The sequence below is a fragment of the Chanos chanos genome, chromosome 3 (genome assembly GCF_902362185.1).
Source record: "Chanos chanos chromosome 3, fChaCha1.1, whole genome shotgun sequence".
NCBI classification, from domain to species: domain Eukaryota; kingdom Metazoa; phylum Chordata; class Actinopteri; order Gonorynchiformes; family Chanidae; genus Chanos; species Chanos chanos.
This window is the reverse complement of record NC_044497.1, coordinates 7,698,271-7,724,899: the sequence shown is the minus strand read 5'-3', so window position 1 is coordinate 7,724,899 and position 26,629 is coordinate 7,698,271. Positions and strand designations below refer to the sequence as shown.

The 26,629-nt window shown below is 44.4% G+C and overlaps 1 protein-coding gene across 2 annotated transcripts in view; it reads left to right on the top strand.

The window, feature by feature from the left end:
- The first annotated feature begins 905 nt into the window (after positions 1 to 905).
- relch (RAB11 binding and LisH domain, coiled-coil and HEAT repeat containing) overlaps positions 906 to 26,629 on the top strand; it is a 30,693-nt gene continuing 4,969 nt past the window's right edge. The window contains exons 1-25 of one of the 2 annotated variants that reach the window (XM_030768422.1): positions 906 to 1,365; positions 1,705 to 1,758; positions 5,930 to 6,019; positions 9,351 to 9,422; positions 9,556 to 9,611; positions 9,762 to 9,875; positions 10,084 to 10,275; positions 10,705 to 10,796; positions 11,349 to 11,639; positions 12,301 to 12,376; positions 13,646 to 13,741; positions 14,023 to 14,046; positions 17,050 to 17,162; positions 17,445 to 17,535; positions 17,959 to 18,030; positions 20,197 to 20,337; positions 20,701 to 20,865; positions 21,283 to 21,430; positions 22,064 to 22,220; positions 22,948 to 23,071; positions 23,263 to 23,311; positions 23,808 to 23,887; positions 23,975 to 24,081; positions 24,465 to 24,564; positions 25,365 to 25,447. In XM_030768422.1, the coding sequence (XP_030624282.1) occupies positions 909 to 1,365; positions 1,705 to 1,758; positions 5,930 to 6,019; positions 9,351 to 9,422; positions 9,556 to 9,611; positions 9,762 to 9,875; positions 10,084 to 10,275; positions 10,705 to 10,796; positions 11,349 to 11,639; positions 12,301 to 12,376; positions 13,646 to 13,741; positions 14,023 to 14,046; positions 17,050 to 17,162; positions 17,445 to 17,535; positions 17,959 to 18,030; positions 20,197 to 20,337; positions 20,701 to 20,865; positions 21,283 to 21,430; positions 22,064 to 22,220; positions 22,948 to 23,071; positions 23,263 to 23,311; positions 23,808 to 23,887; positions 23,975 to 24,081; positions 24,465 to 24,564; positions 25,365 to 25,447 (3,044 nt within the window). In that variant the 5' untranslated portion in view covers positions 906 to 908. The remainder of the gene's footprint in view (positions 1,366 to 1,704; positions 1,759 to 5,929; positions 6,020 to 9,350; positions 9,423 to 9,555; positions 9,612 to 9,761; positions 9,876 to 10,083; positions 10,276 to 10,704; positions 10,797 to 11,348; positions 11,640 to 12,300; positions 12,377 to 13,645; positions 13,742 to 14,022; positions 14,047 to 17,049; positions 17,163 to 17,444; positions 17,536 to 17,958; positions 18,031 to 20,196; positions 20,338 to 20,700; positions 20,866 to 21,282; positions 21,431 to 22,063; positions 22,221 to 22,947; positions 23,072 to 23,262; positions 23,312 to 23,807; positions 23,888 to 23,974; positions 24,082 to 24,464; positions 24,565 to 25,364; positions 25,448 to 26,629) is intronic. The other variant, XM_030768421.1, reaches the window with a different exon arrangement.

The following is a 26,629-nucleotide window of genomic DNA, read 5'->3' as shown; positions in this document are numbered from 1 at the left end:
TCAGTGTCTCTTGTACAGCAGAATCGTACCAACTGTATTACCGTGACAAGTTCTGAATGAATGGGAAACCTGTCTTGTTGTCAGCATTGTAAAACAGGTTGACAGTGGCAGACAAGCCTCCTGGCTATCTGACAAGTGGTACGAAGTATTTACAATGAGGCTGTTACACAAACGTCTTAAACACAAAGTCTGCGAAAAAGGCTAATCTGTTTTAGAGAGGGTAGTTCCATGGTAAACGACTCCTTGATCAACTAAGCGGCTTAAAATACGAATTGTGTTATTACTTCCTCAAATGTAGGCTATAACCTTTGAACTTCAACGCTTAGTACTTTGGGTATTGCAGTTTCTTACTTAAAGGTCTTGCAGCGCTTGGAGCTGTCAACCGTAATTGAGTTAACCCACATTATACGTTTTACTGGCTGTGTAAAACGAGAATGCATATATCTGTGAATAATTCTTTATCTTCAATTAATCTATAATAAACAAGCTTAGCATCTTGTACCGTTTCAGTGACCACGCGCCTTTTTGCATAGAATCATAACATTCATTTTGCCGTGATAATTTCAAAGCAAAACATATCTGCCTACGCATAGGCCTTGCCCTTATGTGGTTTGGTGAGTTATGTCCATTGTATCACTAATTGACAAGTGGTTTCGTGTTGACTGCCCGGAGCACCAGCTGTCAAACCTGCCCTGCCCAGTTTCTTCAACACCGTCGCCATATCCAATCCGACGGCACAATGCCATGCGGGAGGCGGGTGCTAAGATGACATTCGGTCAAACCAACCAAGCAAATTCTTCCCTGCCTGCAGCTCCATTGATTAGGAAAAGCTTTGCTAGCTAGCCGTCCGTCCAGGAAGACGGGGCAAATATTAGCTAGCAAGGTAGCTAAATTCTTATTGTGGAAAAATGGCGGCGGGTAGTGTCAACCCGTTTAATGTCAGTGATTCTGAGGAAGAAGCAGAGCAGAGACCGGATGGCGTTGACAGGGAACGCAGCCCCAGTGATATTCCACAAGGCCAGACTATCAGTCCATTTTCTCCACAAGCGGACTCTGACCCAGCGGGTCTATTACTGTCCAGTAACCGAACAAGTCCTAGTGTAGAAGGGATTTCGGTATCGGCCGCCGCAGCGGCTGCTACCGGAGGCAGCGCAGAGACACGGGTGTCAGTGGATGTGATCGCGGCTCAGCTTCTCCGGGATCAGTACATTCTCACGGCCCTTGAATTGCACACCGAGCTCCTGGAAGCAGGCAGAGAACTGCCTCGGTTGCGGGATTACTTCTCCAATCCAGGCAACTTCGAGAGGCAGAGTGGAACTCCACCCGCTTGCAAAGAGCAGGGACTTGGACCAGGGGGACCACTCAGTAAGTATCTAGCAAGCTAGCTTGCTTGCTAACCGGTCGACCCATGTAGATAGCTTGCAACATTGTTACTGTGACATCCTAGAATACGTGAATGAACCGTCAATTAATCTGCAAGCATTTAGCTGCGTGAGCTAATTAGCTCTGCCACCTTGGATGCATTGGGACTGTCGGCCAAACAATATTAAATTTAGTCGCCGCTGTTTCCTTAAAAAAATAGAGAATTATGACTCTTACACTGACGAATTAATCGTATATTTGGTCATTTCAAATTGTTACTGTGTCAGTGTGATTTGGTATCATTTGCTGTTGATCATTGTGGAGTTTCCCCATTGATCCCAGCTGCGCAGGTGCAGGATAAAAAGAGAAGAAAAAACGATGGTGTTCAAGTGATCGGTATGTAACTATCTGTAATTCAGATAAACTCTGCGTGGTGTGCAATCATGAATTTCTTTTTCTCTTTCTGTCATTCCTGTGTCTCGGCTCGGACGTGGCCCTAAGCTAATTACTCATAGTGTGTTCCTGACAGATTCTTGACTATTGATCTTTTCCGAAGCATGGTCCTCTGATTCTTTCCTACCACAACGTCGTGTTAGAGGTTTATGCATGGGGTTGACGTGTTCTGACGGCATTTCTCACTGTTTACGGCCTCAGCAATGAAGTGCATTGTTGTAATATGTACTAATTATTAATCCAATTACCATATGTTAGTAAACAACGCATTATTTTCTGAGGTTCCTTTCCAGCCTTGATACGTGAAAAAGAGCAAAATGCACCCATCAAAAATGTTTTTCTCTAAACTTGTATTTCTACAACTATGCAGTCTGGTAAACGCATGGCTTTAAAGCAGCTAAATCCTCATAGGAGTATTTTGCTACGTTAAAGCTGTGCGTGCACTGTTTTTTATCATATCTGTTTCAGCCCACGAACATGACCTCAGGTTTAAGCCCTCTAACAGTCAGATTTCCGCATCAATTCTGCTACATTAATCACTGTGCAGTTGGTATTACGGGAAATGTTTTTTTTTTTTTGAATTGCTTAAATGGAATGTTTATCAGCTGTTGAGCTGTCGTGCGCAGTGTGTTGCTGACGCATGTCTCTCACCGAACCTTGTAGTGTGTTACAGCGGCACAATACCGGTAGGAGTGTGTATCAACAGCTTGTTTGCTTTACCCTCTCCTGATTGGACTATGTGGGTGGACGTATTGTCGATGGCTTTTCAGACCTAATCAGTAGTAACCTACATTTCTTCATCTCACTCTTAGCTCTTCTCAAAACCACCTCACTGTGATATGAACAAGGGCCAGGAGAAACGAGAAAATATTGTGCTTTACAACTGCAGTAATCTCAATGTTCATTATATCTGATGCAACCACCAGTGCACATTTGGCCCCAATGATAGTAGACAACTGTCAGCTCAGGACAAACCTTTGGGAGGTACCATGACAAATCAAGTTGACCCACTCTGATCAGTGGTTTCAACCTGGATATGACCTTGTTATCACAGTACAGTGGCCAAGCTCTCACGTGTGCTAGTGAGGAGGAAGGAATGTATGTAAATTCAAAGGGTGCTGTAGACAGTAGTGTGTAGTATCTGTGTCTCCTTCACTCTGCTGTTTCCATGGCTCTCCTTCTTAAAGCTGAAAATTGGAAATAAATGGTTAGTAGATCTGGGTTCTGTATGTGACTGACTAACTACCCTGTATTTTTCATGAATGTGAATCGAAGAGAGTAGAAAAAAAGGGGAGAAGACAGCGATGTCATAAAAGACGCACGAACCTTACGTTTCATTGAAGGTTTTGACTGTGAGTGTAAGGGTTGGTTCCTTGAGAATTTTGGATTTTTTTTTTTTTTTTTTTTTTTTTGGCCCTTCTCAGTTCATTGTGTTCCTGGGCATGTATTATCCCGGCAGAGTAATGCACTCGGGGTTCCAGGACCCCCATGGTTTTTTTGGGTTTTCTTTTTTTTTTGGGAAATATCGCAGAGCAACAGCGGTAGGACCTGGCTACCAGCCGGGAGACGGCAGATGGTTCCAGACTGCGTATCTATTGTTTCAACATTTAAACAGGATGTTGAAACCAGTCCGCAGCATCGTCCTGAGACGGCATGTTTTGCTCCTCCTTGGAAATGTGCATTGGTCTCTTGAAGAGAGAAGCATAGGGAAAGCAAGACCCCCACCCCCACCCCCTCCTCCCACCCCCAAAAAAGAAAGATTTGGGGGGTGGGATTCAATGCTCAGCTGACTGGAGCTCGTAAACTGTACAATGCATTTCCTTAATTGGATCATTTATGCAGAACAGATGTCTCTAAGGCCTCAGAATGGCTTCTGCTCCCTGTACCAATCAGCCTCTCTCTTCTGTTCGTTGACAAACCATGCACGCAGTGCTGCCTGGGATACACAGTTGGGCAGACATTTTTTGCAGCCCCCCCAGAGGCGATTAATGATATTGGGCTGACTATTGGCGGAGGTCCACCTGGGAGCTTTGGCACCCTGGGTATTGTAGTATTGTGTCTTGACAACAGAGCTGAAGATTTAGGCTAATAGCTATGGCTCTGACTTTCACTTATGTCATTACAGAGTTATGCCAGGGTAACGGTTAGTAATAGCAGCCGGTTATATGCGTGTCAGTTGCTCCACTTTTGTGCGGTCTCAATAGGGGACTCGTATAGAAATGACATTCTTCATGTCCTCTTTAATTATTCTCTCTGTCTGATCTGATAGAGTCTCGCTATTCTATCTGACTCGTCTGTCAGAGTTTTCCCAACACCAAGATAGCTCTTTGATGTGGCTTTTTGAAAATGTTTTTTCAAGTCTTTGCTGAGTAGATTTGTCTGCACAAGCACTGTGCCATTTTTTTTTTTATAAAAGAGAACACAGCTCACTCAGTCTCAGTAGTTTCCAGTCTTATCTTTTGTGAATCCTCCACAAATTCCTGACAGTCCTTACAGAAACTATTTTAAACACATTCAGACAGGAGATGCTAAGTTATGTCCACTCCCAGATTGCTGTCTTCTCGTTTGGGAAGAGGTTTGTTTGGATTTTAAGGTCATTCCACATTCACGTGTCAGAGTCCAGGGGAGTAATCAGGCTGCATCAAGCTGTGTCTTTTGGTTCTACTCTTGACCCGGTCCATTCCATGGTAGGACACTTGACCGTCTGAACATAAAACAAGTCACCGTAGTTCAGTTTCACTCAGTACCTCAAAGGAATAACAAGCTTCAAATTGAATTCTTTTTCCATAGTTTTAGTTGTAACAAATTTAAGAACTGCAAGTTTTAATGTGTAATGCCTGTCTCTGATGAACCTTTAGATTTTCCCAGCACTACAAGCAAGTGCTCTCTGATTATAATTTAAATTTGTTGTCTCATCTGCATCTCTTGTGACTACAGAAAATGGGTTATGAGGTGAAACATAGGTCAAGCTCACATTTGTAAAAGGACTGCCAACGTCCCCCCTCGTGTCAACCAGTTTGACAAGAAGTCTATTCATCTCTGATGTGTGCTGTGTCCTAACAAGCCTTCAGTGACATTCCCATGCAAGTCACGCCCAGCGAGGGAGTAACAAGCACAGTCGCACCATGTCAGATGTCCCCAAACACAGTCGCACCAAGTCAGATGTCCCCACAGAAACACCTGCCTGTCCCAAGCACAGATCGTCAACCCTCAACGTCATTGGCCAAGAGCTGGCGATGTCACAGTGCAGCCATGGGACAGGCTTGGGGTTGTCATTAAAAAAAACAAAACAAGGGAAAGTAGCTTGAGCTTCATGCAGATCAGATAGAGATCTCGTTTCCAGAGTAGACGGAAGGCGGTGCTCCCTCTGCGTGGGTTGGTTGTGTTGTAGTCACAGGATTGAGCGTGTCAGTTTTGAGCGACTGTAGGTCAGCCTTGGTCATGTGACACCTTCTCATGACTCTGGTATTTCTCTTCCTTGCGTTGAACTCTGCTGGAAAAATGTAAGTGACACAGCAAAGTTGGCTGTCGTTAAGCCAACTAGTTTGAAACAAGAGACTTTACTTTCCAAATGACACTAAATAACACAAAAACAACAGAATAGTTGAGCTCCTTTTTTTTCCCTCCCCTCTGGATTTTTGAACACCAAAAATAAAAATAAAAACAACTTTGGGTTTCTTTGTCCTTGTCAAATTGTCTATTAAATCGGCAAGGAAATTGTCAGCTCAACATTTACTTTGATGAGTAATAATGAATAATGTCGTCGCGTTAGCTCCTGCTGAAGGGGAGGCTTGGAGGAGGCAGGTTAGGAGGAGCCTGTGGATGGCGTCCTGCTGAGTTAACATATGGACGAGGCACTGACTCAGGCTTACCTTGCTGCCGAGAGGGTTCAACGTAGGACTGTGTTACGTGGATCTGTTATGCGATGTGGTGTATATTAGGCACAAGTAACACGCACCCACATGCAAACACACGTACTGTATTCATTTGATTTTGGTAAAGGTGGTTAAATGTGCGATCGGTTGTGGCCAGAAACTGTTTTTTGTTTTTTTTTTTTATCGGGGTAACACGGAGGGGCAATGGTGTTTCACTTCGGTTTTGTCTCTTTTTATAGACCGAGCTGGCAGCATCAGCACGTTGGATTCGCTGGACTTTGCACGCTATTCAGACGACGGGAACAGGGAGTCAGACGAGAGAGTGGCAGGTAAGATACCTCACGCACACACACACACACACACAGCCTGCCCATCCCCCCCCCCCCCCCACCCCCCCACAAGACCCTGTTTAGAGACACTTTAGCTCAGTCTGCAGTCAAAACAGGCTAGGATGTAGTGTACAGTTTAACATGAGAAGACCTCAGTATACCGTCCTTTAGCCTGATCACGCCAGAACATTAAGCCACAATTAATCATATGACATATTTAGTTGGCAGTAGATGGTCAAAGCATTCAATCTCGTTCTAATGCTCCTTCCCTGTAAACTACTTACCACTGATGTGTGTAGTGTTTTAGCCAGAGGGTGGAATGAATTCAACAGAAGACTTGGTTGTAACAAGGCTCCAGCTTGTCAACAGTGAATGTCTGGAAAAGAGAGAGTTCACATGAAGGAGCACGTAATCAGTTCCTGACCCGTGATACTCAGCCCTGGTTAATATACTGATTCTCTGAAGTCTGTAAGTCATGCTTCACTAGTCACAACCCTGAAACTCATAACCCAGTAAACCACCGATATACTCGCTTTAGCAGAGCACTGGAATACACAACCACGAGACTTCAGTAAACCACCGATGTACTCGCTTTAGCAGAGTACTGGAATTCACCACCATGAGACTTCAGTAAACCACCGATATACTCACTTTAGCAGAGTACTGGAATCGTACTCTGATAGCGTGCTATCAACCTCAGTGTGCACTAACCAAACCAGTCAGGAATTTGTAGACCATGTAGTCCAATTAGCATCCCTGTTTTGCAGTTGCTGTAATTGAAATGTTGCTCATTCTTCTGCGTTAATTAAAACAAAGCTTGCTTTTAGCGTGCTAAGCTTGCTTTCTTTGGAAAGTTTGTGAATGTCAGTTAAGGTGAAAAAAGGGTGTGATGAGTTACTGATTGTGGTCAGACGTTTATCAGTTTATGTTGGTTGTTATGCTACAGGTGAGAAGAAGAGTGTGAATTTTCTCAGGAATCTTTCAAGCCTCTCACGATCTTTGTCAGTTCTCAACAAACAGCTAACCGCATCCGCCCACAGGATTCAACTTAATTCGGAGGCGGCTTAATTTTGCACTAGCTTCACCGTGCCGCCGTTTTGTCCTCAATAATTCTTTTGAAATGGGTTTTATTATCACCCAGGAGGTATGTGGTTTGCTGAGCACTGACAGTGAAACTTTCAAGACGTTCCTGATAAAAAATTCACACCTTTCTGCTGTTCTGTGATATGACGACCAATCTAAACTTAACATTTCACACATTCTGAATCAGAGACAACTTTTTGAAAATACTCGTAGGATCACATCTCTCAACTCTGAGCTGTCAGTCATGTGAGGTAACCTCTTGTCAGCTTTAGCAGTTAAGGCGTAATTTGTGTCTATTTGGATAGTGATACCGTGTTATAAATGATCACAGTAATGAGCGTGAGTGTGCATGTCCAGTATCAAGGCCAAACGAAAAAGAAAGAAAGAAAGAAAGAAAACAATAAAATCGATCTTGCTTTGGGTTTTGTATTTAGCAAGTGCAAATGTGGAGGAGATAATTGTAGACGACGTTTTTTTTGGTTTTTGTATTTCTGTGATGCTTTGACTCTTATAGAAACAATTTTATCAATGTAATTGAAGCTTATTGTGGATTTCACTTTGAAAGTTTAACGAAAATTTCCACTGAGATGTTAATAGGGATAATGAGTTTTGTTAGCCTCTCTGAGGTAAGTAGAAAACCGTGCAGCAGAGAAAGCCTGCCTAAGAGCAATATGGCGCTTCTGTAGCTACAAATTGGCCATCAATCCAATGAATTCTCCGCAGTGCTAACCAAACCCTGGCTGTCTGACTTGGGGTTTTCTGGCTTTCTGATGTTTCTGAACACCAGTATTTCTCTTTCCAATACTGGACCACACACCATCCAGACTAGCGTACCTTTCTTCTCTGCCTCTCTCTTTTTTTTTTTTTTTTCTTTTTTTTTTCTTTTTTTTTTCTTTTTTTTTTTTGCTTGTCCTTTTGGTTTTTTGCCATTTTGTTGAGCTTGCATCTCGTGCCCTCTTGATCTGCGATGAAAGTGCTCGGTGGCCTGCCAGCTGCCTCCAGATTCATTTGACTGAGTTGAATACACCCCCCCCCCCCCCACCCCACCCCCCTGTCCTTACATGCCCCTCGGTGGTTTTTGTCTATTTCTGTCTCTCTCTCCCTCTCTCCCTCTCTCCCTCTCTCCTTCTCTCTCTCTCTCTCTCTCTCTCTCTCTCCTTGAGTAATGATGCTTTGGGGGGTGAGTGTGTTCATACATGTCTGGCTAAAGCGACAGCAGGTAAATAAATAGATAAATAAATAAATATCAGAGGTATGTTTGAGGGGCCTGGAGGGTACTTTGATTGGGAGGAGGCAGTGCAGATCATCAGAACACAGGCATGCAAAAAGTCTTCCGCTGTTTCATTCTCTTTTCTTTCGCACTGTCTGTTTCGAGAACCTAGTTTAAAAAAAAAGCACACACACACACACACGATAGAAAGCTTTCTGCAGGTTTATGCATACAGTCGTGTAGACCACCCACTGTAGAATAACAGAACAGAGTTTTTAAAAGGACTAAAGCCAACAGCGGTGGATTTTTGGTTCCTTATTTCAGGTTCTGCGATATAAAAACTGACCTTTTTGTGATAGTGGATTTCATAATTGCTTAATGATTAGGTTCAGTGTAGTGGACTGACCCTGAGTTTTTATACTGGAGACAGATTGTCAGTATCATCAGGAACAAGTTTAAAATGAGACGCTTTGTGCTGAGCAGCAGAACTTTCAAGGTGAACTGGTTTTTAATTATTACAATGGATACGAGCTCTCCTGATACCCGGTCCTGATAATACAATATGGAAATCAGGTATGATAATAGAAAAGAACAAAAATACCTTGTTATTTTTCTGACAACATAGAGAATAAGCGGTTGTCATATTTTGGTTTGATATAAAAAAAACAACAACAACAACAAAAAAAAAACCCTGGTCAGACAGCTGATAGAATTGATCTCTTAGCAAAGCTGAGTATGAAACCTCTTCATCCATCAGCTTTTTCCAGCAACCCTCTGCTGCGTGTGTTTGTTTAGACTCATAGTATGCATGTCCCTGTTTTTAGTTTTATGCCTCAGCCTCTTACAAAACTTGTCGTTTTCTGTTCTCGTTTTTTGGTTCGATTTCTTTTTTTCTTTTTCTTTTTTTTCATGCCCACATATATATTTTTTTTTTCGTTTTTAATTTGTTTATTTGTTTGTTTCCTTGTTTTATTTCTCTGTTCCCTTTTTTTTTTTTCTTGGTTGGATGCCTGTGTGTGCAATCCACTCCCTGTCCAGTCCTGGAGTTTGAACTACGGAAAGCCAAGGATACCATACAAGCTCTACGCGCCAACCTGACTCAAGCTGCAGGTGGTGTATTTTCTGCTTATAGTCCTTCAGTCTCCTTTCTGCAATGGGAACCAACGTTTGTTCCTTCAGGCAGGTGTGGTAGGGGCCCGGGTGACAGCCCTGTTTTTTTTTTCTTTTCTCTCTCTCTCCTCAGAGTGTGAAGTTCCATCCCAGGAGCGGAAAAACTATAAATCCAGCCCTGAAATCCAGGTTAGACGCTTTTCGTTTTTTGATCGTCCGATCGGGGTTCGTTGTAAGCCTAAGCAGATTTTGCTAAATGGCTTTGAGATGAAAAAAAAAAACAAAACAAATGGTGTTTGTGTCTCGTTCAGGAATCAGAGCTGTTTTTATCTTTCGCAGGAACCCATCCGCCCTCTTGAGAAAAGAGCCTTGAATTTTTTAGTGAATGAATATTTATTGAAAAATGAATACAAGCTATCGTCCATCACGTTCTCAGACGAAAACGATGACCAGGTAACGAACAGGGAATTACATCTCCTCCAGTATCTTATTGCAACTAGTCTTATCCTTACCATTGGTGTATAACCAGTTGACGAGACTCGTGTTCTTTTTATATTTGAAAAACCGACACTGTTTTCTTGATGTACCCGTTCTGTCCCGTTAAACCCCTTTCCAAAGCCCGTCCACTCGTGTCTTAGGTGTCTCTGCTTCCCGTCCGCAGGATTTCGAGCTGTGGGACGACGTGGGTTTGAACATTCCCAAACCTCCAGACCTGCTCCAGCTCTACCGGAACTGCGGCACCAGCCTGCCCTCTCCCAGGGACCGGGTGGACGCGGCCGTAGGGGTGGAGCCGGGAGACTTCCCCGACGGCTGTTACCCCCAGGAACCCGTGACGAAAGCTGAAACCATACAGGTGTTTTGGTTGAAACGGGGTTGTTAGTTGTGTATTCAGTAAAGTGCACGTAGGGAATGCCTCAACATTTTTGCCGCTGTAAGGATGAGACCGCCGGCGCGTAACCTCAACGCTCTTTCCAAAAACAGGAGCCGCGAGAGCGAATTCGCCCGTCCGGGTCCCTTAGGTTTACATTCAGTTTAAGTCCTCTCACTGATAGTGTGTTAGCAACATCCCGCAAAGCCTGGTGTCTCCAGATCCAGTACACTGAATGCATGGTTTACACTGTACACTCGTCTGTGTGTGTGTGTGTGTGTGTGTGTGTGTGTGTGTTTATACAGGGATCAGAGAGTCTGGAGTGTGTGTACACAGGTTTGATGTAGTGTGTGTCTCCTGAGTTGTGTTGTTGACATTTCTCTCTCTCTCTCTCTCTCTCTCTCTCTCGCTCAGCAGACGGAGGTGGTGCAGGAGTTGGAATACCAGATCAGTTTACTGAACAGTGAGAAACAGAGCCTGAGTGGACAGATTAAGAAACTGCAGAGGTAGAGTTGGAATCATTGCATTCTCATTCAGAACCTAACGAAGGATGACAATGCTCCAGATGCTGGCTATGGAGGGGGAGTGGGGGGAGCCTGGGGGATTGGGAGATTGAGGGGGGTTGGGGGTTGGTGCGGGGGTGGGGGGGGGGGGTCCTCAGTTATGACCTCCAACCATGTGACATTTACACCTTAACATTAGAGCATTCCGGAGACCCGTCTTACCCCCCCCCCCTTTCTCTCTGTCTCTTTTTTTTTTTCCTTTAACATTTACTTGACCTATTCTTCATTTTCTCTCACTCTCACTTCTGTTTTTTTTTTCCCTCACTCACTATCAATCTTTATCTCTCTCTCTCTCTCTGTCTCTCTGTTTCTCACTCTCTCACTCACTCTTTCTCTTTAATGCTTCCATACACACGTCTGTCACAACCTCTGCTTTGCTTTTGCGTTTGTCCTGTTTGGAGCCTTAATGGCTCAATTGCAGGTTGTCTCTAGATTATTCATAGTGTGTGTTCTGTTAAATGAATCTGATAAATCTGAGTTCTGTTTGTCTTGCAGTGAAATTCAGACGCTTAAGAAGAATGTCCCTGCTCCAGTCGCCGTGGAGACAGCGCAGTCCAGATCGGAATCGGCGTGTAACCAGGGCCCCGTGGATAACGGGCAGTACCTGGACATCCGAGGGGCTTCGGAGCCCGAAAGCGCCACGGACGTCGGCGCCGCCCCCCCCTCAGATACCGTCAAAATCACGGACAGCCTCCCTCCAGTGTCTCCTCCCACACAACCGCACAGCAAGTTAAAAAGCCAAGAGCAGCCTAACAAACCCCCCGTCCAGTTTGATCAGCCCAACAGGTGAGACGTCTGGACCCCTTTTATCGCCAGACAGAGAGATCCTGGTCGTACGTCACTCCCCGGGCGTGGATGTTTATAGAAAAATAAAAATCTAAATCCACGTTAATGTGACGGTATGCTTCTGGGACGGAATGTCAAAGCTGTCAGTGTCACAGCTAACATTTTCAGTGGTCACAAAACTGTGGTCAAAATTTCAGTTCTGCTTGAATATCTGTTGAGAATGGTCGTGACTCGTGACCGTGAAACTGTTAAAATACCATCGCTTCTTTTTTTTTTGTTTAAGAGAAGAACTTGCAGTGATTCAGAGCTGCCACTAGGTGGCAGCACAGTACAGGTTAACGCGAAAGCTCATTGAAGTGTATTAGTCAGCCTCGGTCAGAGCTGTGCGGTGCTGACATGGTTGACTTATCCCAGACATCATCAGTTTGCACATCCGGCCAGAGCAGTCTAATTGCGCTGGGTGGCTGATTCAGTCCTAATGTCAAGAAAAATATGCTTTCGTTGGCATACAATCGTATAATCAGCGTTTTTTTTTTTGTTGTTTTTTTGTTTTTTTTATCATATCATCTATGTAGAACATAACAGAGGTAATAGCAGGTATAGAGAGTAAGTGGAGTTTAAGAGTAGGCAGTAAAACTGTATGTTTTGTTTGCTCTCACAGAAAGCTGTCTCCAGCTTTTCATCAAGCACTTTTGTCCTTCTGTCGAACGTCTGCTGACAGCCGGCTGGGCTCGGAGGTGAGTCTGGGTTCTTGTTTCACAGGCGTTGCAAACCCCCGATTTCACCGTCTGACTGCGCTGTCGTTGGACATTGAAAACACAAGTTGATGACTGTCACACGCTGAGAGGGGGAAACATTTAATAACTGAACAAAAGAAAAAAAAAAAAAAACAGGATTGTTGAAAAAATAGGGGTAGTTACACACTTATTGCGGATGCAGAGTCTAGCAGTGGGTGTTTTGATTTGGTTCACAGTCAACTAGTCACTCACATGCACGTACACGCGTGTGCACACGCACACACACACACACACACACACACACATTCAGAAATCTGAATTTCTTTATGACTCATAGACTTGTAAACACTATTCCAGGGCTTGTCCCATGTCAGTTACCAAACTCAGAGGAATGTACAGTTACATGCATGAAACAGAGGCTCTGTGACGGCCATATGAAAGTCCACAACATCAATGCAAAATAATCCTGTGACTGGAGGATTTTCTAATCTGTTGTAATCTCAGTTTAAGTCGTTTTCCCAGTACTTTACTGTCTTCCTTTATTGTCCCCATGTGTCAGGGTTTCCCACAGTTCCAGTTTTCCCATGTTTTTATTTTTCCAATAAGTATGATCTCAGCATAATTGTTTTTCTTTTTGTTTTGTTTTTTTTTTTGTTTTTACAGTTATAGTGTTCCCATGTTTGTGTATTTTTAACAACTGTGGAGCCTTTATAATTGTGTGTTTCTTGACGGTTTTAGTCTTCCCGTATTTGTGTGTTTGGAACAGTTATATTGTCCCCATAAAAAGGGTTTATTTATTTATTTTTATTTTCTTTTTACCAGTTATGGTAATCCAACGTTTGTATATTTATCACAACTATGGTGTCCTCATAAGTGTGTGTTTCTAGCCATTAGAAGTTCCTCTTACTTATTCGTTTCCAGTAGCTGTACTGTCCTCATTTCTGTGAGTTTGTTGCATTTCTTGTCATTGTGATGGCCTAGTATCCCAGAGACAGCATCTGACTCACCCACGGTCTCTCTCTCTGTCTGTCTTTCTGTCTGTCTGTCTCTCTCTCTCTGTCTGTCTTTCTGCCTGTCTTTCTGCCTGTCTCTGTGTCTGTCTTTCTGCCTGTCTCTCTCTCTCTCTGTCTGTCTGTCTGTCTGTCTGTCTTTCTGTCTGTCTCTCTCTGTCTGTCTCTCTCTGTGTCTGTCTTTCTGCCTGTCTCTCTCTGTCTGTCTGTCTGTCTTTCTGCCTGTCTCTCTCTCTGTCTGTCTGTCTGTCTTTCTCAGGTGTCCCGTATTGCTGACAGCGAGGAAAGCGTCATGCTGATGTTGGGACGCTGTCTGCCTCACATCGTTCCCAACGTCCTATTGGCCAAGCGCGAGGTAACCCACGGCAACCCCTCCCCCCCCGTTAGCGCCTCGCCTCCCCTTCCATTAGCCATACTGTTCACTGTCGCTGGCTTCTTTTCTATCTTCAGTTTGAAATTCAGCATTTATTGGACTGTTGTTTTTTGTTTTGTTTGTTTGTTTGTTTCTTCTTTATCACCAAATGCTCATTTCTTCCACCCCTCCATTTCCCCCTCTCTCACTTCTTCTTCTTCCACTTCTACGTCCTTCACTTTCACCCGTCTCTCTTGCTTTGGTGCATGCGTCTCTGCTCCTAGAGAATGGTTGTGCACCTTTGCCAGGTGAGTGGAACACACATCTGCATGCTCTGACTCCCCCCCCCCCAACCCCACCGCCCCTTCCTGTACCCCCCCCCCCCCCCCCCCCCCCCGAGTGTGTGTGTTCTTACTTCTGCCTTGTCTTGTTCTGTTGGCTTGGCTTTTTTCATTCGGTTGCGTCTGCAGTCTGTCACCGGTCAAATCTTAGTTGTGCCGCAGTAGAGATAAGCCTAATAAAACTAGAGCAAAGCCTCAGACGCTTACGGTGTGGGGGGGAAAAAAAAAAAAGCGCGGGGAGAAGCTTTTCATGTGTTCTCTGTCAAAGCACTTTTCATGTGTTGTCAATGTTTTCTAGAATCTTCTAATCATTAGTCGATGTGTCTGATTACGGTTTGATTTATGCTTGGGGCTTCTTTCTCTTTCAAAACTCTCCAGAGTAAAATTAATGATGAACACATTTTGGTATTTGCATGGATTTTACGCGTCTAGGTTAACATGTCACCCTATCTGTCATGTAACTGTATTAGAAAATGAGCAGCATGGACTCAAATGATTAATTGATTAATTCTGACTTTGTCTGAAACATAAAGCAGCCGAATAACCCTTTCACAGCTGGCCTTAATCCCTTTGTTGGTGTAGTTTTTTGGTGTAGTTAATCTCTTTGTTGGTGTAGTTAAACTGAAAAATTTGCATAAGTCAACAGCAGGAGTCGTCGTTCTGTCCCAGTGATCAATTTTTAATGATGACAGCCCGTTTGTTAGATAGTGCGTTCTGTCTTGGCTATAATTGCTGGTATTGTCTCTTATGTCAAACAGATAATTTTTCTTTTGAATGTTTTACCAGTTTCGCACACACACACACGCACGCATATTCGCACCTGTTGACTGCCTTCCCATTTGGTGTGGTGTTACGGCCAGGTTAGGCCCCTCCCCTCTGCTCCCGAGGCCAGTCTGCTTTGCATAGCACAGTTATGATTTTAAGGTCAGAGTGACAGTTTAGGAGAGGTTGGAAGATCTCCAACGTGTAGTGAAAACAAACTCCACTCAGGGGAGGAGGTTTCCTCATTCCCCGCCAAACACAGGGAGACCTGAGTCAGTGGACTTTGGGCTTTGTCTGTTATTCCTGACTGTTGAGTTTCAACTTGTCCCTCTATCCTCAGCCCACACCCCACCCCCCCACCCCCCCAACCCTCATCTCCAACACCCCCACCCCCCATCCCACCCCACCCCGTATGAAACCTATGAAACCACTATCTCGAAGACACACCCCAAAGGGCTTAGAGCAAGTGCTATGACAAACAGAGAAGAACAATAGACCAGCATTGGCTGGTGTATAGCGCCCTAATCAGCACCTGCTCTCAGCTGTAATTAAAGACACTCAAGTAACAAGGCCGACATCAGGGTGAAGATGATCTTTTGGAGTCTGTGTTTAAGATGAAAGAGTTTCCAGTTGTTTTTTTTTTTTTTTTAATAGCACTAGATAACTGGATAGTCACACCACTGCAGAGTTGAGAAATATCAAAATGTTTCAGGCCATATGAAGGGGCTATTTGGAAGCATTAAAAGACAGATGCAAAAATAATGCTTTTTTATATGTTCCAGATTTTTGCACCTGGCGCATACCTTGGAATGTTTTCTGTGTGTGTGGGTGTGTGTGTGTGTGTGTGTGTGTGTGTCTCGATGCTGTTGGAGCAATTAAACAGATTTGCATGTAATAACAGGTTTTTCATGTGAATGTTCAATTCAGTGGAATTCAAGCACATCACTTTTTCAGTTACATGGTTTTATTATGAGAATATTGTGTATACAGAGAATGTACAATCAGTTAGTTTAGTTCTGGACCACAGAAGTTCAGTAATGACTGAGTCAAGGTTTGGCAACGTTTATAATGTTTATTTTCAATATCTAGGTCATGTAGTCTTTTGTTATTTTGTATCGTTATGAAACATCTAAGTGCTTTGCACAGATCAGGTTTTCATCCTGTCCTCGACTCCAAAACCACGTCGAAGAGAGCGTAACTTTTTTTTTTTTTTCGGGCGGCGTATTAGTTTTGTTTGTGAAAGCGCACACACACAGACACACACGCGCACGCACACGCACACACCCCTTCTTCTGTGAACTCTGGCCAGATTAAACAGATTGTAAATGATTTTCTGTCGAGAGTTTTTCGTCCAGGTGTTCAAGCTACAAATGGATTTCATTGTTTTCGCGGTTCCGATAAAGAGTCCGTCGGCCTCTTCTGAAGCTCCCGTCACACACTGCCATTGTCTCCGTGGGTCAATAAAATTCTAGTGCTCTCAAACTGCTGGCAGGTGACTCAACCCCCCCCCCAATCAGGGGAAAAAAAAAATCATATAACCAAGCATGGCGTCAAACTTCTAGCATTCTCACCACAATAACCAGTTAACTAGCATTTACTTTTTATTTGTTTCTCACAAATTCGGTTGGCCTGTGGTCAGTGAGGTTATGTTTGAGTGGACTCAGCGTTATTTGAGAAGGAGAAATTCACAAGAAGAGGTTTTTTGGTTTTTGTTTTTTTTTGGTTTAGTTTTAATTTACCTCTTTTGTATTATGTCTATTTTGGCTCGTAACGGAGGAAGCAGATAAGTAAAGCAATGTTTGGCCTTGGCGTTTCCATCAAGGATGACAGCCCCATGCGTAACACGCTATTTTTAATGTCGATAAGGGTCTCCTCAATATTTTTAGCCCTCTAAGATGGAAAATGGATACCACATGAATTAGCCTTGGGTTAATCGCAGTTAGAATGTTCTAGAAACACTTTTGTGGCTTGGTCGGACACCAAGGAGAAGAATTGAAGAGTTCTGAGGTTTGGACGCTGATCTCATGCCTCATTGTGTTGAATGATGAAGTGAACAGCACTGTGGTGTATCCCTAATTGTGAGCCCTGCTTGCTTAGCCGACCTCTCCCCCTTGGCCCTGGCCTCTTGTTTGTGTGTGTGTGTGTGTGTGTGTGTGTGTTTTCTGTGTTGACGGTAAGTGTTCTGACCCTGTGTGTGTCCCTCTTCAGGAGCTGATTCCACTCATCCTGTGTACAGCCTGTCTTCACCCTGAACCCAAGGAGAGAGACCAGCTGCTACACATCCTCTTCAACCTCATCAAGAGACCCGATGACGAACAGAGGTGTGTGTTCTGCTCCTCTCAGCTCTCATACGCTCCAGTTTCACTCAGTCATCAGACTTCGCTCTTTCATATGAGTTGACGTGTCCATCCATTATTCTATTTGTGTGTTTTCTCCTTGGCAGGCTCTCTCTCACTCTCTCCATCTGTCGGTCTCTCTGTCTGTCCTGTCTCCCTCTCAAACTTGGTTTTGTAATTGTATTGACTGTCTCCATCACTGCGAAACCAGATTCCGTTAGGCCCCGTCCAGTAACCACTCGCGGATATCGTCTTTTCTCTCCGCAGACAAATGATTCTGACGGGCTGCGTGGCTTTCGCTCGGCATGTGGGTCCGACACGTGTGGAGGCCGAGCTGCTGCCTCAGTGCTGGGAGCAGGTTCGGTTTTTTCCCTCACATCTCCTCCCCTCCTGCCCAAAGAGAACAAAACCATTCTCGTCGTATCACACACAGGAAGAATCCAATGTGACTCCATTAATGGCTTTGTATCTCCCGTTTACTGCTGTCCTTCTAGTCCTTCTTTACAAGTGTCCCTCAGCCCACGAACCTTTGGCGTAATTTTTCTTTTCTTTTTTTTTTTTGTTTTTTTTTTTTTATTTTTATCTTTTGCATATGCGTACCTGTTAATTGCGGTTGCACGGCACACGTGTTCCGTAAGCATGGCGGAGCCTTTGAGATGGAAAGTGTGCGTAGCCCGGAGTTGTTATGCAGTCTTTGGCTCGTTGAAGATGCCGGTAAACAACTGGAGAGTTAGAGTCCTGTGGTTTTTGTGTCATGTTGTGTCTCTGCGTTCTCACACAGATTAACCACAAGTATCCAGAGAGGAGACTGCTGGTGGCGGAGTCCTGCGGTGCCCTGGCCCCTTACCTGCCTGTAAGAACCACAGCTTCTACACAGCTACAAAAACATCAGCCCAGTCATGTGGGAATTCGGGACGGGGTTTTTTTTTTTTTTTGTTGTTTTTGTCTGTGTGCACATTGCTTACAAAGTGCCATTAGGACCTGAATTTTCTCGGTGGTCGTGGTTGATATAAATAGAGACAAAGAAGAACCTTTAAGATTGAAGGACACGGGATTAGTTTTCTCAAATATATATACACTTAATATGTAACATACAGCACTGTGCAAAAGTCTTAGGCACGTAAGGTTGTTCACAAAACATTTGTCTTAAAACAGTTCTTTTCTATTTTCTCTGTTAGCGTGTCAGTAACAAATATCGTATTTTAGATTTCCAAACATTTCTTTTGAAAATACTGCATTGTGCCACTAAGATTAAATAGGAAAGGAAAGGACATGGCAAGCACACACAAAACCTACCAGGCCCTCCAAACCTGGGCATGTACTCCAGTGCATGATAAAATAGCTATACCAAACAACTAAACAGAACAGGTGGTTATCATTATCAGCGCAAGCGGGTTTAACCACAATTATTGACTGAAACAGGAACACCTGTGTAGAGGGAATAAAACTGGGTGAGGATCAACCATACTTAAATAGGTGAGGTTGCTGAACAGATTGCTAATCTTACACCATGACAAAGGTGAGCATAGCCGCAAGACACAGGGTGGTCATCCTGCATCCGCGAGGTCTATCACAGGCTGAAATTTCAAGGCAGACGGGTGTTTCCAGATGTGCTATCCAAGCTCTTCTGAAGAAGCACGAATAAAACAGGCGAGGTTGAGGACCAGAAACGCAGTGGTCGGCACATCAAGTGGACGTTTCCCCACAGTCGGAAGATGTCAAGCAGTGCCATCAGCTCAGAGGACCCGGGATGCAGCGCAATGGCAGCAGGTGCCCTGGACTGACGAGTCCAAATTTGAAATATTTGGCTCCAGAGGAAGGTAGTTTGTTCGTCGAAGGGCTGGAGAACGTTACATGGATGAGTGTCTGCAGGCTACAGTAAAGCATGGTGGAGGTTCCTTGCAGGTTATGGGCTCCATTGCTGCAAGTGGCGTTGGGGATTTGGTCAGAATTCGTGGTCTCCTCAATGCTGAGAAATACAAGCAGATTCTTATCCATCATGCACTACCATCAGGGAGGTGTCTGATTGGTCCGAAAATTCAACCTGCGGCTTGACAATGACCCCAAACGTTCAGCCAGAGTCATAAAAAACTATCTTCGCCAAAAAGAGGAACAAGGAGTCCTGCAACAGATGGTGTGCCCCCCCCCCCCCCCCCCCCCCCCCCCCCCCCCACAAAGCCCTGATCTCAACATCATCGAGTCAGTCTGGGATCACATGAAGAGACAGACAGAATTGAAACAGCCAAAATCCATAAAAGAACCGTGGCAAGTTCTCCAAGATGCTTGGAAAAACCTACCTGTCGAGTACCTTACAAAACTGTGTACAAGCGAATTGGAGATGTTCTGAAGGCAAAGGGCGGTCATGCCAAATATTGATTTTAATTATTCATTTTTCTGTTTTGTGCACTTTGTATGTGGTTAATATATAAATTAGAAACTATTCATTTGATTATTTTGAAAGCCTTTCTGAATTTACAGTACCTTTCCAAAGGTGCCTGAGACTTTTGTACAGTATAACATACATATCCACACAGACAAAGGCATTTATACTTCTTGTTTCTATAGGGATGTTATATTTTGTTGGTATTTCTTGCATTTCAGTGTCAGAATCAATATGATGTACACATTGTCAAACACACCTGCATGTTGTAAAGTCATTTCCCACAGGGCGGAGTCGCACCCTCTTAACTGAAGTGTGTGTTTCTTGGTGTGTCTCGGTGTGTGTGCGTGTATGTGTGCGTGCGTGTGTTTGTGTGTGTGTGTGTGTGTGTGCTTGCGTGTGTTTGTGTGTGTGTATGTGTGTGTATGTGTGCATGCATGTGCGTGTGTGTGTGCGCAAACGTCCATGTGTGGGTGCGTGTGCACATGCGTGTGTGTGTGCGCGCGTGTGTTTGTGTGTGCATGCGTGTGCGCATGCGTGTGTTTGTGTGTGTGGGTGCGCGTGTGCTTGTGTGTGTGTGTGTGTGTGCGCATGCGTGTGTGTGTGTGCGTGCGTGTGTGTGTATGTGTGTATGAGCAGAAGGAGATCCGCAGCTCTCTGGTCTTGTCCATGCTGCAGCAGATGCTGGCTGAGGACAAGGCAGACATGGTACGAGAGGCCGTGGTTAAAAGCCTGGGCATTATCATGGGCTACATCGACGACCCCGATAAGTACTCACAGGTGTGTGTGTGTATGTGTGTGTCTTCGCTCTTCCTTTATTTTCCCGCATATTTGTACGTACCGTACCCTCCATAACAGTGACAAAGTTCAGTGAAAATGACTAGCTGCCGAAAACCATGTGCTATGGCTTCGTTTTGTAATGCTTGACCAAGTCACTGTGGTAAGCTCAGTTATAACAGTGTGCCTTGCGACGGTTGTTATTGTTTTTGGAATGTGTCCCTAGTTGCACTGGTTGATGTCATAGCGGTAACGGCGGTGTTTTCTGTTATAAATATTTCTGTGTGTGTTTATATGTGTGCGCTCGTGCTCGTGCGTGCGCATGTGCGTGTGCTTGCGTGTGCGTGTGTGTGTGTGTGTGTGCAGGGGTTTGAACTGATGCTGCTGTCCCTGGGTGATCCGTCAGAGAGAGTAGTCAGTGCTATTCACCAGGTCTTTATCCCTGCGTTTGCCGCCTGGAGCACGGAGCTGGGCAACCTGCAGTCCCAGCTCATCCCATCCCTACTGGCACGCATTGAAAAACTGCTCAAAGTAAGAAACCGACTCTCATTTAAAGAAACACAATCACTCACATCCGCTAATTGTAGAGCACGAACGTGGATCTAAAGCAGCTAATGTAATTATTCAGTAAGGACCGAAAACGATATAAAACTGAGAAATGTTGTTTGTATTACAACTGGGTAATAGTAGAAATGATGTTTCCTTTGGTGTTACGCTGGCCTTCGGAGCTGAAGTTATTATAGATTTTCTCAGCAGTGATTGGAACGTATATACGCTTCAGGATTAAAATTTAAATGACAAATTGATAGTAGATTGAAATGTGCCCTGTGGGATCCACCTGTGTTTCCAACACATGCTCTCTCTCTCCCTCCCTCCCTCCCTCTCTCTCTCTCTCTCCCTCTCTCCCTTTCTCTCTCTCTCTCTCTCTCTCTCTCTTTCTCTCTGTAGCAGGGAGAACATGGTCTGGATGAGCATAAGCTCCACACTTTCCTGTCTGCGCTCCAGTCTCTCATTCCTCCTCTGTTTGCCGTGGTACTCCAGAACGCCCCCTTCACCAGCCGAGCCAAACTGCAGGGAGACGTGCCCCCCATCGAGGGTGAGAGCAGGGAGCAGCGTCCGTGCCCACAATCCAACTTTCTCACTCTCCCATACCCACATGTGTACCAACACTGTCAAAAAACACACACGCACACACACACTGAGTGTCTTTTTCTCTCTTTATATGAGATTATCAGTGAGATTCGCTCTCTCTCTCTCTATCATAGATTTTATCTCTCGCTCCTCATATGTCTCTTGCCTGCACACACACACACACACACACACACACACACACACAGAGAGAGTGAGACAGACACATATATGTACACACCCCCTCACATACTCCTCTATGTACACTGAGATTTAAACAAACATGCAAGTCTGTGAATGCACACCAGTTCCCTCTCGGCCTGTAGACCGTTACGATTCCTTCCACGTTCACAGCACAGACTTGGCGCCTGATTTACTGTAAGAACACGGCTCTTGCCATACTGAGGGTTTTGGTGTTTTGGGCACACTATCAAAGTGTTCTTTGATTCACCCCTTGCGGTTTTGTCCGATGATTTGTGCGCTACTGCTTTATGTGATGTGTTTCTGGCTCTGACTGGAGATCTGTGGCTTTCTGTGAATATCTGTGTGTGTGTGTGTGTGTGTGTGTGTGTGTGTGTGTGTGCCCTCGTTGACCCGGCAGTGACCCGGTTTCCTCGGCCAGCCTCACCGCTGCAGGACGTGGCCACCATCGTGGGCAGTCGAGAGCAGCTCTCCGTACTGCTGCAGCTCTACGACCATCAGCTCCAGCATGAAGGCACCACAGGCTGGGAGAGCCTACTCTGGGTGGTCAACCAGCTGTGAGTTACCCTCGCTTCCCCGTACACGCACGCACGCACACACACACACACACACACACACACACACACACTTCACGTTTCAACTGACTACACTGTGGTCTTACCATCCCTTCTATTTTCACACTGACACTCACACACACTCCCACACACACACACACGTGCGCACACATACACGCACACACACTCCACATCTCATCTGACTACACAGTGTGGTGTTACCATCCCTTCTCTTTTCACGCTGACACTCACACACACTCACATGCGTGCGCACACACACACAGGCGCACACATGCACACTCACACACACACACGCACACACACACAAAGTGCACATCTCAGCTGACTACACAGTGTTGTGTTACCATCCTTTTTCTACACACACACACACACACACACACACACACACACACACACCCTGCATCTGCAGCTGACTACAGGTTTGAAAGGAATGTTTTAGACACACGTGCATTCAACGACTATACTTTTATCGATTAGAAAATGTCTGATCAATCAGAAAATGTCTATATAACCAACTTGTGTTGAATCCAGCTGTCTTTTTCAAAGATTCTGTTCACATGTCTCAGATAGTCACGAGGTATTGCCGGGGGTCAGAGGGTTATGAGCAGAGTCATTCTATAGGTTTGTTAAGTTGTTGTGTGTGTAAAACCTGACCGCATATTTTTGTTGGAGTGGCCAGTAAAAGACTTTGTGAACCTCCCTCTCGCAGGCTTCCTCAGCTGATAGAAATAGTTGGGCGGATCAATGTTACCTCAACCACCTGTGTCCACGAATTTGCACGATTTTTCTGGAGGTTTTGTCGAACGTTTGGGAAAATATTCACAAACACCAAGGTAAGGCAGGTCAAAAGGTGAAGTCTTTTTTAGTGAGACATCTGTGTTTTTTCTTGGTTTGGCAGAATGTAGCATAACAACAGCACCTTTTGGCTTCAAATAATTAGAACTTTGTTGTTTTCTTGGTTCTGTGTTTGATGAGTAAATTTACGATCTTTTTTTTTTCTCTCTCTCTCTCTGAACATTTTAAGGTAAAGCCTCAATTCCAAGAAATCTTGCGTCTCTCCGAGGAGAATGTGGGTAAGAAAAAGTTCATCGAACCAAAAATAACAGCCTGGCTGTCAGAAAGTCCGGCCCGAGAGGAAAAACACACATATAAACATCAGTTTTTGCGCGTTAAAATTCTGTGTCTGTGTTCCATGGGATTTGGAATGGGAGTGTGTCCCGTTTTCATTCTTTGAATGTTTGCGGGGTTGAAGAAAAAAAAACCTTGTGGTTAATCCTCTACCAAGGAGACTGAGACATTTTGGGTATCAAACAGTGTGTCATTTACATAGTTTACGTCTGGCAGAGAGCAAATTCCAAATTCCTTCTCAAATGTTATTATTAACTTAATATCCACAAGATGTTACATTTATTTTTGTGATTTATCTGGCAGTTAAATAATTTTTGAAATAATTAATCTGAGTGTCTGCTCAACAATACAAAAAGCATTGGCTCAGATACTATCCTAAAGGGATTTTCTTTTCTTTTCTTTTTTTTTGTTTTTTTTTTTTTAAATCTGTTCTTCTTCCAGACACCACAGCCGGTAATGGCATTTTGACAAAGGCCACAGTGCCTATATATGCAACAGGCGTTTTAACATGCTACAATCAGGTAAGGGCTGACCTTTATACGTGTCTGTAAGAGTGCATAGCTGAGAAACTCTTCTCTGACCCGGTCTGTTCCTTTTTTTTGTTGAAGGAGGAGGACCGTAAGCTACTGGTGGGCTTCTTAGAGGATGTTATGACCACTTTGTCCCTGTCCCATGCTCCTCTGGACAGCCTCAAAGCCTCTTTTGTGGAGCTAGGGTGAGAATTCAGCAATGCTCCTGAAATCAAACTAGCTGTGACCTGGATGCCTTTGTGTTTCAACTTGAGCTAGCTTCCCTGGACCACCCCCCCCCCCCCCCCCAACCCCCACCCCAACCCCAACCCGCCCTGCCTCTTTTTCCTCGCTAAACAGCCAACCATTCATCTGGCCAATGCCATGATAGATCTCTGTAATGCTAAGTTAAAGCTAAGCTAGCTCCCTATAATGCCAATTTAAAACTAAGCTAGCTTTCTATAATGCTAAGTGAAAGCTAAGTTAGCTTTCTTAAATGCTAAGTGAAGGCTCAGATAGCTCAGGTCGGCCATAAACGGCTAATGAGTGTCTGTGTACGGTGGCGGTAATAGTCTTCTGCTCTCTGTAGGGCCAATCCAGCATATCATGAGCTGCTATTGACAGTGCTTTGGTATGGCGTGGTCCACACATCTGCACTAGTGCGCTGCACTTCCGCGCGTATGTTTGAGGTAAGTTCCCACCTTAGCGTATGCTAGCTCAGACTTTGTGCTATGCAGTGAAGATTATGCATTCAGACTGTACTGTTACCTGTAGATTCTAAGCTATTTTAGCAAGGAATTTATAACCTGTTTTATACTCATGACCTGAAGTGAATATGAATGATTCATAGACATTAGGTAAACAATGCTTGGTCAGTTAGTGGTTGTTTTTTGAATTTTGTATTAGGAATGCCTCTTCATAAACCCCCATAGAACTCCCTTATCACTGTCCCCTTACCCTGTATCTGTAAACCACTCACTGTTTAGCCGTGTATTAAGTTTCTGTAGCTTTACACATCCGTATGTCTTTGCCATGCAGCACGCTTGCAAATTTTCATCAAAATGATTTAGCGAATTCTCATTCTCACCCCCCCCCCCCCCCCCCCCCCCAAGTGTAAATCCATGTAGCTAAATTAAGGAGGAGTGGATAGCCATCTGAAATTACCACCTCCCCCTCCTACCTACACCCCATCCCTACATGTCAAGTTTTAGCATAGATATATTTGCTTTTTGGTTTTTGTTTATTTACTTGTTTGTTTGTTTGTTTGGCGTATCAGCTATTCTTTCAGCTTTTTTGTTTTGTGTTCTGGGTGACATATATATGTGTGTGTGTCTGCGCTGTGTTTATTTTGTTACTGTTGGTTTTTTTTGTCCTTTTTCTCTCTCTCTCTCTCTTTCTCTCTCTCTCTCTCTCTTTGCAATGTGCCATGACACTCTGCTCGCTCTTTCCATGCATCCTGTGTGACATCACCCCTCCTCTGACCAATCAGCTGTTGGTGAAGGGGGTGAATGAAACTCTAGTAGCTCAGAGAGTTGTGCCAGCACTTATCACTCTCTCCAGTGATCCTGAAATGTAAGTGTACTCCTGCCTCCTCCATTCTGCCTGCTCCTCCTGGCCTTGCTTTCTCAGGAGCTCATAGATCAGTGCTCCGTGTCTCTCTCTCAGGAAATATGCAAAGCAGCGGAGCACTCCTAGATCTGAACATTACCCTGTTTTTTTGGCGTTGCCAAGTCTGAATCCGTTTCGATGATTCTTTTTTTTTTTTTTCGTGTTAACCCTCGAAGCGTACTCGCTCCGACAGAAACGCAGAATTCAGATCAAAGGTCACGCTCAAACTGAAGGCAAACTGTTGAATCTGAAGCCTGGTTTCCGTGCTTCTAATGAAGCCACTTAGTCTAGCAGTGGATTTCTAATGCATAACAGATTAGTTGGATCTGTCTGGTGATAATCCTGTTCAAACCAAGGCCCGGGGGACAGTACCTTTTGTGTGATTAACATGATTAGCGTACTAACACCCTTCGTCATTTTTTTTTTTTTCCACTAACATCACGTGCTTGGAGCCGCTGCATGTGTTCGTCCGTTGGTCCATCTAGTCCAACCGTTCATTCATCCATTCATCCATCCATCCATTCATCCATCCATCCATTCATCCATCCCGCTTTTAGCACATTAAAGGCTGCAGTTCCCCCTTCTACCCTTCCTCCCCCCCACTCCTTTTTCCTTTTTCTCCCCATAGGGCCCAATAAACCTCGCTCTCGTCTCTAACCCCCCCTCCCCCGCCCCCCCCCCGCCCTGCTAGGTTACTGGGCTGTTTTGTGTTTGACCCACCCGTCTCTCTTTTGCATTTTGACTGGTTTGCAGCTGATTCTACGAGGCATGAGTGAAGCGTTAATTGACAAGCGAGTAGCCCCGGCCCTTATAACCTTGTGCAGTGGTCCTGAATTGTGAGTTAACGCAGACGTGAAATCTTTAACACCGAACTTATTTCCTACCGCATTCTCTTGGGTTGGATTTTTTTTTTTTATTTCCTTACAATTATTGTTTATTTGTTTGTTTGCTTGATTTGTTTGTTTACTAGCAGTGTTTTTGGTTTTTTTTTGGTCATAATGTCATTGGAATGATCGCCATTAACCATTCTCGCTTACGACATTTACCATTGATGTGATCAGTGTGCATCATGGGTTGTGTTTGATTCTCGCGTCATACAACATTATAAGGGAAAAGTACTGGCTCTGGGAAACGCACGCACTGACT